This window comes from Salminus brasiliensis, chromosome 12 (genome assembly GCF_030463535.1).
Source record: "Salminus brasiliensis chromosome 12, fSalBra1.hap2, whole genome shotgun sequence".
NCBI classification, from domain to species: domain Eukaryota; kingdom Metazoa; phylum Chordata; class Actinopteri; order Characiformes; family Bryconidae; genus Salminus; species Salminus brasiliensis.
Genome location: NC_132889.1, coordinates 35054348 through 35070295, shown reverse-complemented (window position 1 = coordinate 35070295; position 15948 = coordinate 35054348). Strand labels below are relative to the sequence as shown.

At 41.7% G+C, this 15948-nt stretch overlaps 1 protein-coding gene across 2 annotated transcripts in view; it reads left to right on the top strand.

Annotated features, from left to right (window-relative positions):
- map3k3 (mitogen-activated protein kinase kinase kinase 3) overlaps positions 1 to 15948 on the top strand; it is a 38203-nt gene that overhangs the window by 15825 nt on the left and 6430 nt on the right. For both annotated transcript variants that reach the window (XM_072693281.1, XM_072693282.1), the window contains 14 exons: positions 908 to 1038; positions 1120 to 1160; positions 1590 to 1689; positions 3149 to 3262; positions 3391 to 3511; positions 7340 to 7473; positions 7710 to 7783; positions 7871 to 7938; positions 8632 to 8727; positions 8820 to 8981; positions 9652 to 9800; positions 13255 to 13386; positions 14537 to 14666; positions 14877 to 15054. In XM_072693281.1, the coding sequence (XP_072549382.1) occupies positions 908 to 1038; positions 1120 to 1160; positions 1590 to 1689; positions 3149 to 3262; positions 3391 to 3511; positions 7340 to 7473; positions 7710 to 7783; positions 7871 to 7938; positions 8632 to 8727; positions 8820 to 8981; positions 9652 to 9800; positions 13255 to 13386; positions 14537 to 14666; positions 14877 to 15054 (1630 nt within the window). The remainder of the gene's footprint in view (positions 1 to 907; positions 1039 to 1119; positions 1161 to 1589; positions 1690 to 3148; positions 3263 to 3390; positions 3512 to 7339; positions 7474 to 7709; positions 7784 to 7870; positions 7939 to 8631; positions 8728 to 8819; positions 8982 to 9651; positions 9801 to 13254; positions 13387 to 14536; positions 14667 to 14876; positions 15055 to 15948) is intronic.

The following is a 15948-nucleotide window of genomic DNA, read 5'->3' as shown; positions in this document are numbered from 1 at the left end:
ATGCAGCTGCTCAGCAATGGAAGCCCATGCCATGAAGCTCCTGGCGGTTGCATCCTATACCAGTGCATTCAGTTCAGTGAGCTCTTCAGGACCATCCTTTCTTTCACTAATGTGTGTAGGCAGACTGCATGACTAGGGGCTTTATTTTATACACCTAAACTGAATGAAACACTGTATTTCAATAACAAAGAGGTGTGTCCCTATACTTTTGTCCATATAGTGAATTATTATTGCTAGGTTTTTGCATTGGTGTCGCCACATGGTTGCTGTGGTATTTCAGGTGATTTGCTATGGTGTTGATAAGTAGTTTTGAGATGGGTGCTATAATTGTGCTAGGCAATTGCAATGCCATCCCATGTGGTTGCTACCTTGTGTTCTACAGTTTTGGTAGGTGGTTGCTGTGGTATCGGCAAGTAGTTTCCACATTAGTGCAGTAGTTTTGCCTGGTGGTTGCTGTGGTCTTGCTTGCTGGTTGCAAGGCAGTTGTAGTATGTAGTTGAGCATCCAATTGGATCAGTTGTATTCCTGTGGTATCTCTGGTTGGTTGGAATGATATTTCCTAGTGGTTGCTGTGGTACCCTGTGCAGTTGGTTGGGTGGTACTAGTGTATGATCCTGGCTTAAGAAGGGTGCACACATTCATTCTTACGGGGCAAAAATCAGCAAAAATCTGTTGCTATACAGAAAATGTAGCACTGAACAAACATCTGTATAGGAGGCAAGTTATGCCGCAAAAATATTAATAAAAATTGTAGGAAGAGAATAGAAGAAGAAATGAACGGCATCTGGCACCATCTCCAAAATCTAAGGGTTAATAACAGGTCATTAGTTGTCTTCCCTCTTTATTTATAAGGTCAGTGTCTGTTTCCCTTCACTTTTCCCATTTTTCGTTCTCTTTCCATCTGTAGATGAGAGACAGGCTCTCCATTCTATAATGAAGGACCTGGTGGCTCTGCAGATGACCAGGCGGCAGCCCATAACGGCTTGCGACACGGCTAAAGCCAAGCCTGTGAGCGCTGCCAGCACGACCAACAGACAGGTAATTTAGAGGTGCTGAATGGTGACCTGTGTGTTTACTGTATGAGCTTGTAGTGACCTGCTTCTGTTTCTCCACCTACAGGATGATGTCAGGATTAAATTTGAGTTCAGTGGTGAGAGAAGGTGAGTGTGGTTAATGTGTTTACTTTAGAATAATATGGGAACACTGTAGATAACTGTGGAAACAATACTGGGAACAAATGATAATGTATATATTTTTGTAAACACACAGATAAAGACTTCTACAAGTCATGTATATGTCTTTCTGGAGATGGAGACTGAAACATACACGCACACAAAAGAGTATTGATAAACTCTGCCAGTACACACACACACACACACACACTCACACACACATTCCCTAGCTCAGCTCTCAGACTGGTATTTGAGTGGAAAGGGAAAAGACTGTGGTTTGTCTTTGGCTGCCAGGAGAAACCACAACTATGCTAGGTGTACTTTCAGGAATCTGTGTGCACTGCAACTCTCAGCTCCGGTGTGTTTATGTGTGTGCAGTCTTGGGTCACACATCTGTATGTTTATTTGTATGTTCAGGATATTGATGTTTGGTCGGCCTGTGCAGTTTGACGAAGTCCAGCAAAAGGTCAAGACTGTCTTTGGCCAGCAGCTCGACTTGCATTATATTAATAATGAGGTACTGATCAACACACACATTAATATTTTGTAAATAGTTGTTGGATAAGTTTTCTTATTTGACCAGGTTGCTCTTTCAGTGTGTCTATCTAATGTTTAATTGGGTTCTCAAACTATAAATTTAAAAAAAATAATCACCTTTTATATTGCTTATTGCTTATTATAGTTCATCATGTAATGTATTGTATACAATATTGCACTTTATGGAATCAGAGGTTGGATTCTCAGAAGCTTTTATAAGATCAAACTTACCAAGAATCTTAAAATAAAGAAGTTTATAAGATTGGGTCTCATTTATTCATGTTCTGAACAATACGCTTCTTCTTAAACCTCATGTAAACAGTCTTCACGAAGATTCTGAAATTCATGGTTTTAATTGGGATTTGTTCAGTTTACGAGGACAATGTGATCCATCGTTATAAGAGCAGAACTGGAAACATTTCTGTGCTTTAAAAACACTTCTAGAGTTTTTGTTTGGACTTTTTAACAAACTAATTTAAGAGAATTCAGTTGGTGAATGAAGCCTAATTTTCTTTATTTTATATCAATTTGAAAAATATTTCCCTTTTTTTTGGTACTACCAATGAACCCACCCATTCGTAGCTCACCCTAGCACTAACAATGATCCCCACACTTACGAAGGTGATAAGGACTTACTGATGTCTCCACTAATACATTTGAAACCAGCCACTGCCTCTTTTTGACCTGCTGCAGATTCGGCATCGCTGTGTAGCTGACATGCTATGAGGAGTCCCCAGCTCCACCGCACCAGCTAACAGACATCTGTGCCGGCCAAAATCACTTAAGAGTATCTGGAGAGCGCACTGCCAGTTGTGCTCTTTCAGACTCTGACCGCTGATGACAAAGCAGCATGGCCATCATTAGCCATAGTGGTGGTGCATTCGACCTAATATTCGGCCTAATATTCTTAAATATAATTCTAAAATATATCATTTATTTATTTATTTTTGCTGAATTTTACAGCTTTTCATAAATAATGCGACACAATTTTAGTTTTGCATTTAAATCTGTGCACAATATCAAGTGTTCAAAAAATGTAGTCTTCACTTTTAATCCAATTAAATAAGACATTAATATTAATATAATATTTAGTCATTCAACTACTTAACCTGCTCATGTTAGAGGCTGACCTTCTGACCTCTTACAGTCTAAAACAGGAGAGAGGTGATCGTAAGGTTAATAAAATATTTAGGACAATATTTTTAATAATACAGATTGTAACTAACAAAGGTAATTGGAAGAACAACTTATTTAGGAAAAATACATTTAAGAAAAATATCTTACTTACGACACTTCTGTGAATCCAGCTGCTGATCTTGCCACATTTAAGAACTTCTGCTTTACTGAAAACTGTCACAGCAGTCCGTTTGTATTTGCAAAGTAATTTGTGCATTTTCGAGTCATACAGCTGGTTAAAGTGCGCTTCTGTGTGTATGTAGATGTCCATCCCTCTTCACGGTCAAGATGACTTGGACAAGGCTATTGATCTGCTGGACCGTAGCTCCAACATGAAGAGCATAAAGATCCTGCTGCTCACGCAGGAGCACAGTAATGTGAGTAACACACACCCAAACCCAAACATACACCACACACACACAAACACAGACCACCCACACACACACATACGCTGTCACTGAGATGTCGGAGTGTGTTAATGAGAGATGCATGATCTGCCCTGCAGGTGTCTTCCCCTTCTCATCACTCTGGGTGTAAGCAGGTTCGAATCAAAGCATCTCAGTCCACAGGGGATGTGAGCACGGCTTATCAGTCTGCAGAGCCCAGGGGACGCCACTCGTCCACCAGTGAGTTCATGTTTACTGACAGACACACACGCGCACACACACACACACACACACACACACACAGCACACAGTCACAAATGAACAAGCATTCAAGGCATAAGTACTCCCAGTCGTTACAAACGTTGATTTTTATTGATGTTAGTGTTCGGAGCAAATCTGAAATCAGTCTGTTGTCCCGCCAGACGAAAAGATTGTTCACACTCTTACAGCTGAAATTTAACAACCACAAATTTAACAAAATCTGCTTTACAAAAAAGTGGCATGTGGCAAGTGGTTAAAACTTCTTTTCTTAAAAAATGCTTTAATTTCACTGCTTTTGGCAAAAATCGTCACATTTAAATTTATGTAAATACAGTGAAACAAACTAGCATCATGTCACTTCTATATTTGATGTTAGTCAAATTCTAAGAGCAAGTAGTCGAGTGTATAATTTAATTAATTAAAGGGGAATTCTGCATAATTCAGTGTTTGATATGTAAACAGTAGGGATGTAATAGTATAATGTGCCTACTGAAACATCACGGTACAGATGTCACAGCTCGGTGCACACAGTCGCATGGAAAATACCCAGTACACAAAGTAATACGACGAAGCTTAGACCAAACGCAAATTCCTCCTGGAAACCTTGCATAGCACTGTGGGAACTGTAGTGGATTTATGCATGTCACTGTGGCAATGGTAGTTTTATCGTCTATACTCTCCTCCATGCTCCAGGTTGTGTTTTTTTTTTTTTCCTGTTGCACTGAACAGAGGGCAGAGGCAGCTGAGCGGTTCAGGCACCGGCTACTGATGACAAGGTTGAGGGTTGTGGGTTCTGCCACTGTTTGGCTCTTGAGCAAGGCCCTGAACCCTCTCTGGTCCCCAGGCACTGCAGTGGTGGCTACACACCACTCCGGGCACGTGTGCTCACTAATATAAGTGTGTGTGTGTGTTTACTGCACGGATGGGTTCAAATCAGAAGGTTAATTTGACTGTCTTGTCTTGTTGTTCTGAATTGTGATCTCCAAATCGCAGTGTGAACTGACCCCTGACTTGTGTGTACTGATGTTACACTGCTATCAAACAGAGAGTCATTCAGAGTGGGGGTTGGTTTGAAATAGTTAATTGTAACTAATTGATAACCTCATCATCTCAACTCCCCAGTGATGGTGAGTAAGACTAGGAGTCTTGATGACGACAAGCCAAACCTTTTGTATTTACTATCCAAACCCACCAGTGCACCTCCACACACCTTCAGAGTTATATATGCAATGTTTATGATGGTGAAATAGTGATAAATCCAAATTCTGTTGAGTGCTGTTTTGTATCCCAGCTCCCTTTAACCATGAATGGGCTGAGAGGAAGGTTTCTTAAAACAGTTCCTTCAGAGGTCTGGTCCCTTTCTGGCTCCACCATCGTGAATTCTGACTTTCTGGAACAGCTCACTTCACACCAAACCGCTCTGAATGACTCGACTGGATCTGAGGATTTTAAATATGCCGAAATGCTGAAAAATTGACACTGACACTTTATCCAAAATAAAGGGGGTCAAACACAAGGTGCAGCTGATGTCCTGGGTCACTGCAGATGAAGCCTGCTGCTGTTTTGTACTGTTTTTCTCCGCTGGCTCATGTTGACATTAGAGCGCCGTGTACGCAAGCAGCTAAAAGAGGAAAGAGTAACGAGGAATTAGAGGAACAGGAAGATGCTCGCATTACTCTCTGATATTGTGTCACGACTCTCTCTAATGCCTAATTTCTAATGCCTGAGCTCCACCTGACTCTGCTCGTTTCTTTCTGTTCCTTTTTCCCCTCCGCCGTTTACCGTTTATCTCTCTCTCTCTCTCTCTCTCTCTCTCTCTCTCTCTCTCCCTCTCTGTCTCTCTCTTCTTTCCTTTTCTGTTTTATTTTTCTTTTTCTTTCTGTTCTTCTCTCTCTCTCTCGCTCACTCTCTCTCTCGTTCTCTCTCTCTCTTCCTCTCTCTGTCTGTTGTTCCTCAAACTTCCTCCATGAGCACTGGGTCCTCTTCCTTTTCCTGTCCACCATCACTAGCCACTGCACAATGGCCTGCTGGCATCTAACCAATCAGATTGCGAGACACTATTAGTGTGTTGAGCCAGTGGCCTCGTTTAGAGATTTTTTTTGTGTGTGTGTGTGTGTGTGTGTGTGTGTGTTTAGGGGGGGACGGGGAGGTGGTTTCTGCTTGTGAGGCCTGGAGAGAAGCAGGACTTGTTAGAGGGTCGGTGTCTGGAGGAAAGGGCCGTTTGTTTATAGTTGTGCTCGGCGTAATGATTCAGCGTCTCTGTTCTCTGATAGCCGAGTTCTGCTCCTGTCCCGGTGGATCTGTTCCACAGACTCGCAGACTGTTTTCGTGCTCATGCCGGCGCTGCGAGCTCCGTTTCAGCTCTTTCACTGAATACTGATTTATTACATCATACTTCAGCTGGTCAGCAGAACGCCTCTCCAGACGTGGCCTTCATGGTTAAGTACAGTTAGAGTCCATAGAGCAGTCAGGCATAATGATATTGTTCTGAGAACAGTGGATCTGGATTCTGTGTGGTCCGCTAGATGTTTCCAGATGGCGTAAGCAGAAAACATTCAATGTGCTGATATTAGACGCTCGTCCAGGCGACTGTTGGAAGGATCAGATTGTGTTTTTTATTATTAATTCCTGGTAAAAATGCTGAGATTTGTTGTTTTTACACCTTTAAGTGGACTGTGAGTATTGTTGGTGCAATGACTAATCGACTTAAGCCCTATTAGGATGTGAGTAATTTTACAAAGGACCGGCGTCGGTGAATCCGATGGGCAGCTGTGAGAAGGCATCAGAGGAGATACATAGCTGAACATTGAAACATTAACAACATTCTAGTTACAAGGGCCTGATGGTACATATTGGAAGACCAGCCAGGAAGGAGTTGAGGTAGTCAAGGGACTGAACGAGGTGAAGGGGGTAGCAAGATCATAGTGAGGACCTGTAGTTCCAAGGATGTACAGCAGCTTAGTTTCCTGGGTTTCTAGGTGTTTTTGGTGTTTGGGATAGACGAGGTGTCAGAATGTCAGATGTAATGAATGTTATGTAAGAAAGACATTCGTAACATCACTTGTAATTAGAGCTGGGCAATATGACGATACACACACACTTAAACTACACACACATGTTCAGGGAACAGAGATCCCTCAATGTAAAAATACAATGTGCAATACCCCCCCCCCACCCTCCATGTGAAATTTCGAAGCATATGGAGGAGACTGTTAGTGATTAATAAACACTGATCAGCTGCAGGTTTCATTACTAACAGTGTAATTAGACTGGTTTAATTAGATGAAGAGCAGCAGATGTAGAGTATAAATCACTGTATTCAGTACGGGAGAGGATCTGAATAGTAGTTTATAAGAATCTGTCGCTACTGTTTTTAGTCTGTGATTTACATGTATTGTGATAAATATTGTGTATCGCAAAATAAAGTCTTTAAATAAAAAGAAACTAAGTGTATCCAACAAGAACGAAGCCTCCTCTCACCAATTTTACTCAGTTTTGCCAGCAGAATCGCCACTGTCAGGCATGTGGAAAGAGGTTGTAGTAAAATCCTACACTGGACAAACTGCCTGGTTATCTGTCTGTTGATACTAAGTAGTTTGTATTGACAACAGAAACCTCTTGAGCTCCATGAATCACTGTTTCCTGATTTTGTTCATTTAAACGTATTTGCTTATACCCATTTAATGAAAACACACCAAGTTTACATTCTCGTAAAACGGCAATCAGGTAATTTTGTAATAATCGTGACAGGCCTAACCCCTCTGGGATTGATTGATCTGTAACATATCTTCGCCTCTGCTCTTTCAGGCTCTCAGAACACTGGGCGGAGCTCTCCGCCCCCTGGCTATGTACCAGAGCGACAGCAACGAATTGCGCGCCAAGGATCCTATACCAGCATTAACAGTGAGGGGGAGTTCATACCTGAGACCAGCGACCAGTTAGTAAGTGACCATGGACACACAAGCACACACACACGTCTTCAAACTGGCAACTTTACAGGAGAAGGAAGAACCTTCTTAACTTTCAGTGGATGTTTAAAGTTTCTATTGGTCCATTTTATGTGACACTGATTTTATATGGTTCATATGCATCATAGGGCACATTTCATAAGATGTGCGGCAGTGTGCTGACATAAATTAAGGCTTACATTGAAATGCACTGCTATCTCTGATTTTAGGTCCTGGACCCATGGAGCAGTGCAGAAAACTCTGTGTCTGGGAGCTGCCAGTCACTCGATAGCAACTCAGACAGGTTAGAGTATCCTACAATCACACATACATTGTTCTGCATTAAACAATGATAGATGGATTTATCTCTTGGTTTCTTTCCCTCCTGTAGTCCCTCCCTCAGGAAATCTCGTATGCACAGAGCCAGGAGTTATCCTGACAACAGACAGGACTGTGCAGGTGGGTGCATAAATGCAGAGTTGACTAATTGACTGCTAATTCACATTTATGTGATTCATGTAATCCAATAAGAGTAATTGTAAGTAGTGTTGCTGCAGTATGTAGCACTACGGTCACATTGCTGCTATACTATATGTCCAAATATTTGTGGACACCTCTTGTACTCATTGCTGACAAATACGTGCAAATGCACACACACACACCGCTCGTCTAGTGCCTGTAGAGAAGTACTACCAATAGAATAGGACTCTCTGGAAGAGAGAACCTATTGGCACCATGCGTAATGCCGGGTGTGGGCTATATGAATATAAAGCCCCCCAGCTTTGAGCTGTGGAGTGGTAGAACTGTGTTCTCTGGTATGATGGTGCTCCATGTAGTACTACTTGGTACGTGATCATCCAACATCCTGACCACACTAACGCTCTTGTCACTGAATGCAATCAAATGCCTCCAGCAAATGCCTCTATTGCAATCAAATGCCTCCATGTCTCCAAAATCTAGTAGAAAACCTTCTTCTCTGAAGAGTAGAGACAGTTACTCCAAGAAAAGCAGGAGAAACTCTTTTTAATACCCTTGATTTCAGAAGAGAACAATAAATAAGTCGGTGTCCCAATACTTTTGTCGATATCATGCAGCCCTATATTATACTAAGCGCTTTAGATCTCAGTTTTTTCCCTTTTTCTTATCTCTCAGACCGTGAAAATCATGTATATGACAAGGTTGTTGGGAAAGGAGGAACATACCCACGGAGATACCATGTCTCCCTGCATCACAAAGACCACAGTGAGGGTAAGAGGCGGCACCCACACACAAGTGGAAAGACAAAGTCTTGTGTGTCTAACTTAATTAGCACTTTCTAATCCCTTTTTAACCGTTCTTAGGACGGCGTACGTTTCCACGGATTCGGCGCCCCCAGGGGAACCTGTTTACACTAGTGCCTTCTCGTCGATCTCTCAACGGCAGCGAGGAGAGTCTGGGCACCTGGCAGCTTGTGGATGCACAGTCCAGGCTCCGTCCACAGGACCGCCCAGTTCCTCACAAGTGTAAGAGAATCCTATTGAAACAAATACATGTCATATATTTAATTTTCAATTTTAATTGTTATTTATATTTAATGCTCAAAGTGATGTGGCTTAGATATTACCCACAGGATTGCACAGACAGTAGTTTAGGCAGATTGTGCAAATATTATGTTAGTAATTGTGTTGTCCAATTTACTCCCATGTATGTTCTTCTCTGCAATACTTGCACCTACAATCTGCAGCAAATGATTCTGATTCTACACCTTTGGAGTAGTAATAAATGTGGGGGTGTTCTAACTTTTTCCTCACAGGAAAATTGGATTTCTATTAATTACATTTTATAACCCTGATTTCCTTATTTGTATGTGTTTACTTATTTTACCCCCATCTCTCAATCTTGTTTAAATGAATATCAAATGTCCAGATATTTAAATATATTTAATAAGACAAGGTTAGACAGGGTGTCCTAAGATAAGATAAGGTTTTTATAGGGTGTCCTAACTTTTTCACTGTAGATAAATAGCTTGTAGTGGGCATAATACGTATCATGTTCTGCTACATAGTGGCTGGGATTAATGTAATTTCATTGTTTATTGTTTGTGTCTACTGTGTGTTTATCTCAAATGTGTGTGTGTGTGTGTGTGTGTGTGTGTGTGTGTGTGTGTGTGTGTTTGTGTGTGTGTGTGTCCAGCCCCCACGGCACCAGTGACATGGCGGAGGGGAAAACTGTTGGGGCAGGGAGCATTCGGTAGAGTGTACCTGTGCTACGATGTGGACACAGGCCGGGAACTGGCTGCCAAACAGGTCCAGTTTGACCCTGCAAGCCCAGAGACCAGCAAGGTATGACTCTTATAAACACACACACACACACACACACACACACACACACACACATATCACTGCTGTCCAATGACAAACATGTATCTCCATTTTTGTCAATTTTTGTCCAGTTTTCTCCACTGTTCGAATCCTGTAGCTGCTACTTATTTTACGTTTACTTCCAATCAAAGTTGAAGACATTTTTGCCTTTTCCTATAAAGACACCATTTTTGGAGATACCACGAGATATATTGATAACGTGCAAAGGTTTTAGTACCCAGTGAAAAGCTGCTTATCTGGGCAGTAAGTGTTTATTTGCTCAGTAAAACACTGATATTAGAATAAACACTAATGACATTCCTACAGAAAGTCGTGGTTTTTATTATTTAGAGTTCTCCTCCAACACCTGGTTTGGTGGTAAATCAGGGCTTAATGATGGTAAATCAGGTGAGCTGCTGCTGCTGCTGCTGCTGGAATTAAACACATTCACGCTGTGCTGGCTGGACTAGGGGGCGTCCAGGAGAAACCTGGAGGAACCAAGCTCTGTTCTTCAGACTAGCTCACTCACGAGATCTCACTACTTTCTTCAGAACGAGAAGCTCTTGGTCCTTTTTACTGGATTTATGATTACCTGTTTTGATGTGATTACAGTAAAGTACAGTAAAATCTCTCATTGCTGAGATAGGTGCTTATTAAATGATGTGCTGAGGTGCTGCACAGTGCTGTAGATATGTGTGTATATATAGATATACCGTCCCTCTGCAGGCTATTTTTCCATTAGCCCCAAGCTTAAAATGCATTGTTTTCAAGAAGGCCCTGTAAAATGTTCCCATGAGGTCTGGCACCGTCCACGTGAGGGACAAATGGAATAAAAACATGTGTACACACAAACACTGTGTGCAGAATTAGATTAGATTCAGGTCAACCTGCACCCAGTCACAGTTTGCGAGGGGTCTGGATAGAAACGCTAGACTTGCTTTATCGAACCAAACAGCAAAAGCAACCAAACAGGCCCAGGAACACATCTGTAAAGGCATGGGAGAAATCATACGCAGCAGATATTACACCGACCCTTGCCAATACCATGCGAAACACTTCCTGTAGTAGTGAAAACACTTCGGACACAGAGTGTCTCAGGCTGTATGCTGGCTGTGTGAAAGGGCAACAGTGGAAAGTGCCCAGGCCCGAATCTCCAGACGATATTTCCAGAATTCATACATGAAAACAGCTTCAAAGAACAATGAACACCTGGTAACGATGAGAAGAGGGGCGGGGCTAGATACTGAACACCTGGATACAATATATACACTGTGTGCAAAATTATTAGGCAGAGTATTTTGATCACATCATCCTTTTTATACATGTTGTCCTACTCCAAGCTCTATAGGCTTGAAAGCCAACTACCAATCAAGTAAATCAGGTGATGTGCATCTCTGTAATGAGAAGGGGTGTGGTCTAATGACATCAACACCCAATAGAAGGTGTGCTTAATTATTAGGCAACTTCCTTTCCTTTGGCAAAATGGGTCAGAAGAGAGATTTGACGGACTCTGAAAAGTCAAAAATTGTGAGATGTCTTGCAGAGGGATGCAGCAGTCTTGAAATTGCCAAACTTTTGAAGCGTGATCACCGAACAATCAAGCGTTTCATGGCAAATAGCCAACAGGGTCACAAGAAACGTGTTGGGAAAAAAAAGGGGCAAAATAACTGAAAATAACTGCCCATGAATCGAGGAAAATCAAGCGTGAAGCTGCCAAGATGCCATTTGCCACCAGTTTTGCCATATTTCAGAGCTGCAACGTTACTGGAGTATCAAAAAGCACAAGATGTGCGATACTCAGGGACATGGCCAAGGTAAGGAAGGCTGAAAAACGGCCACCTTTGAACAAGAAACATAAGATAAAACGTCCAGACTGGGCCAAGAAATATCTTAAGACTGATTTTTCTAAGATTTTAAGAACTGATGAAATGCGAGTGACTCTTGATGGGGCAGATGGATGGGCTCGAGGCTGGATCAGTAAAGGGCAGAGATCTCCACTCCGACTCAGACGCCAGCAAGGTGGAGGTGGGGTACTGGTATGGGCTGGTATCATCAAAGATGAACTTGTGGGACCTTTTCTGGTTGAGGATGGAGTGAAGCTCAACTCCCAGACCTACTGCCAGTTTCTGGAAGACACCTTCTTCAAGCAGTGGTACAGAAAGAAGTCTGTATCGTTCAAGAAAAACAGGATTTTCATGCAGGACAATGCTCCATCACATGCATCCAAATACTCCACAGCGTGGCTGGCCAGTAAGGGTCTAAAAGAAGAGAAAATGATGACATGGCCCCCTTGTTCATCTGATCTGAACCCCATAGAGAACCTGTGGTCCCTCATAAAATGTGAGATCTACAGGGAGGAAAACAGTACACCTCTCTGAACAGTGTCTGGGAGGCGGTGGTTTCTGCTGCACACAACATTGATCGTAAACAGATCAAGCACCTGACAGAATCTATGGATGGAAAGCTTTTGAGTGTCATTGTAAAGAAAGGTGGCTATATTGGTCACTGATTTGTTTGTGGTTTTGTTTTTTGAATGTCAGAAATGTTTATTTCTAAATTTTGTGTTATATTGGTGAGATTGGAATATATTTTTTATTAAGTTGCCTAATAATTCTGCACAGTAATGGTTACCTGCACAGACAGATATCCTCCTAAGATAGACAAATCTAAAAAAACCCACTCCAACTTCCAAAAATATTAAGCGTTGATATTTATGAGTCTTTTGGGTTGACTGAGAACATAGTTGTTGTTCAGTAATAAAAAGAATCCTCTCAAATACAACTTGCCTAATAATTCTGCACACACTGTATTTTCGGCCAGCTGGTAGGTACTTTTACGTAGTTTATGAGTTAAGGGTCATTGGAAACAGCTGTTGTATATAACTGTTTTTACTGTTTTTTACTTTTGGACTATGAACGGAGGCTGTGAGCCTGCTAGAACTTTTCTGCTCTGTTCTTTGTTCTTTCGGGTTTGCTCTGTCCATGTCACTCTCTTGTTTGCTCCCCCCACTCTCTTAAATCTTTTCCTGTCTGCCACTGCAAAAACATGCACTGTCACTTCCTGTATCTCTGCGAGAGTGTGTGTGTTTGTGAGCGGGGGGTTGGGACTGGGAGTTACTGTGTAAATGAAGTAGAGTTCACTTCAATTAAAAGGTCCCCTCATGTGCACACCCACAGAGACAAAGATACTCATCCAGGTCGGCGTTTTCCCATTAATACACAAGAATTGTGTAATGACTCCAGGTGTGTACTTGGTGTGTGTTCCAGTGTTGCTTTTTGTTTGGTGTTTTTCTTCCTTTTATCCACTTGGCCACTCGTGCACCATGCTCTGAACTTGCTCCCCTCTTCCCTCAAAAGCCTGAGTCTGAACTCTAGGACGTTTCTGTTCTCTGCTGAAGTCCACTGACTCTTCCTTTTCTCCTGCTGTCTCCCTGCAGGAGGTCAGCACTCTGGAGTGTGAGATTCAGCTGTTGAAGAATCTTCACCATGAGCGCATTGTGCAGTACTATGGCTGTCTTAGAGACCACAATGAGAAAACCCTCACCATCTTCATGGAGTACATGCCTGGGGTAAGTTCTGCTTACCCAATGAGAACAAATTTAAACATATGGAGATTTGATCTTCATTTGAACAGTATTGAGACACAGAGGTAATATAACTAAACATATAAAACTATACCAATGTCTTTTTTTTTTTTTAAGTTATAAAGAAGTTAGAAAATCCCCACATTTATTACTACTTAAAATATCTAAAATTAGAATAAGGTGCAGCACACAAGAACATTATTAGAGAGGAGGATTTTGAGGACTCTTCTGCATCTACAGCCTTCTTTCTGAAGGCCCTCAGAGAGCTCTTTGGATCTGACCATGGTGATCTTCACCACTCACTTCAACCATTAAGAGCAAAACAGACTAAATGTCTGAGGATTAAATAAGACAGACTCCAGAATCCACTCTAACCATCTAATTAGCTATGTCTGATTCTAATTTTACACAGATGTCCTATTTATTTCCTCACAAGAAGAATGAATTGATTGTAATGCATTAATTACATTTCTATTCATTACATATATGACATATTTATTATTAAAGACACTTCTTCAGCTATATGTGTTTAGTTATATTGCTTCCATCTCTCAGTATTGGTTAAGTAAAGAGCAAATGTCCAGATGTGTAAAAATCTTAAAAAAAGACAACAGTGTCCTTTAGGGTGTCCTAATCTTTCCCATGCCTGTATATATAGCCTGTGGGCATAGAATGCATTGTGTGCTGCTACATAGTGGCTGCGATTAAGACAGGACAGAGGTTTTCAAGGGGTGTCCTATTTTTTCACATGATGATCTCTCTCACTCTGTCTCTAAATCTTTTGGTTTTCTGTCATTTAACATCAAAGTCAGAGTAGTTGCCTCTTTGATTTTAGTAAAATGGATCACTCTGTGGAATTAGGGCCTTTTTGTGCTGTTGTGTTGTCTCTCAGTGTATAAAAGTAGCACCATGCTGTTCTTATTCTGTAATAGTTTCTGAAAAAGCATTCGCACATTGCAAACTAGGCGAGGAGAGTAGCGAAGCACAGATGTGTCATTTTTAGACTTGTAAATGATTGTCTTCTTAAGAGATTCCTTTAGTGAGGCCATGCAGGATTTAAAACCTTTTATTGAATGTAGCTAGTTTTGGCTTGATATGTATGTTGTCATGTTTGTGACCACACCTCTCTATCCAGGGCTCAGTCAAAGACCAGTTGAAGGCGTACGGGGCCCTGACGGAAAACGTGACCCGCAAGTACACCAGACAGATCCTGGAGGGCATGTCCTACCTGCACAGCAACATGATTGTCCATAGAGACATCAAAGGTACAGGAATACCCATGTGGCCTCTTGACCATATGTAATCCATGTACAGTATTAACATCCTGTTTCCTGCTGAAAGACTACAGTAGCAGTTTATAAGCCTCTTAGTTAGTGTCTGCAATTTAATAATAAAATCTGGTAGAATGAAGACCCAGACTCCATGCTCACGTTATCCTCCCTCTCATGTTCTGATATGTGGTGTGTTGTGTTTAGGCGCCAACATCCTGAGAGATTCTGCAGGGAATGTGAAACTCGGAGACTTTGGGGCCAGCAAGCGTCTGCAGACCATCTGTATGTCCAGTACGGGCGTCCGCTCTGTGACTGGGACTCCCTACTGGATGAGTCCGGAGGTCATTAGCGGGGACGGTTATGGCCGCAAAGCTGACGTCTGGTAAGTCCAGAGTTTTAACTGACCAGTTAAGACCTTTCCTCGGTTCACGTTGTATTCGCTTTGCTTGTCTGGCTTTGCAGTACGTGTTATGTTTTTTTTTTCCAGAGTAATGATGATAACTGTGGAGTGAACGGCCTTCTGTAATTGGCTGAAACCAGAGCTCCATCAGTCATATGGAATAACTGTAATACTGTTTTAGTTAAGACTGATGTGAATCTGGGCTGGCAGTCAATCAGATCCCACAAATGACATTAAACAGCCTCGTCTGGTAAAGCTTCAGTAGTGCTTTTTTGAAATGCTGTATTTTAATTTACTGAGGATGAATTATGAGCAAGTAATTTAGTTAAACCGTAATGGTTTGAAATTTTAAAATACCATACCATAAAGGGTGAAGAAGCAGAGTTTGCTCATACAAGTGTGTCTTTGATACGGTAAGAGTGAGACACTGAGAGAAAATTCCACTTATCTGCCTGAGAAAGGAATGAAAATGACTTACGGGCTTGAGCTGAATGAGTGAATTCATTATAGTTATGAGCCTGATCTGATGGAATAACTCAGCCAGCATAACTGTGAGAACTAAAGCGGAAAAGGGAGGGCAGAACATTTGGAGAGAAAAAGAGACATTGTTAAAGGTTCAAAGGTATAGTAAAGCCAAATAAAGATTCCTAAAGTGGAAAAACTATTTTAAAGAGGGAAATGGGGCTATTTTTAAGGACTAAAGCATTAACGACAGAACCATAAACTCTGCTGAAGTAGGAGGAGCTTACCTGCTGTCCAGGGATTCCCCTTTTGCAACTTGATTGGACACTGTCCCATCAGGCGAGGGAAAATAATTGGCCTAGAGCCACCCGGTCGACTCATGACAGTGGTCCGGAATGTTCCGAGGTTTTGAAA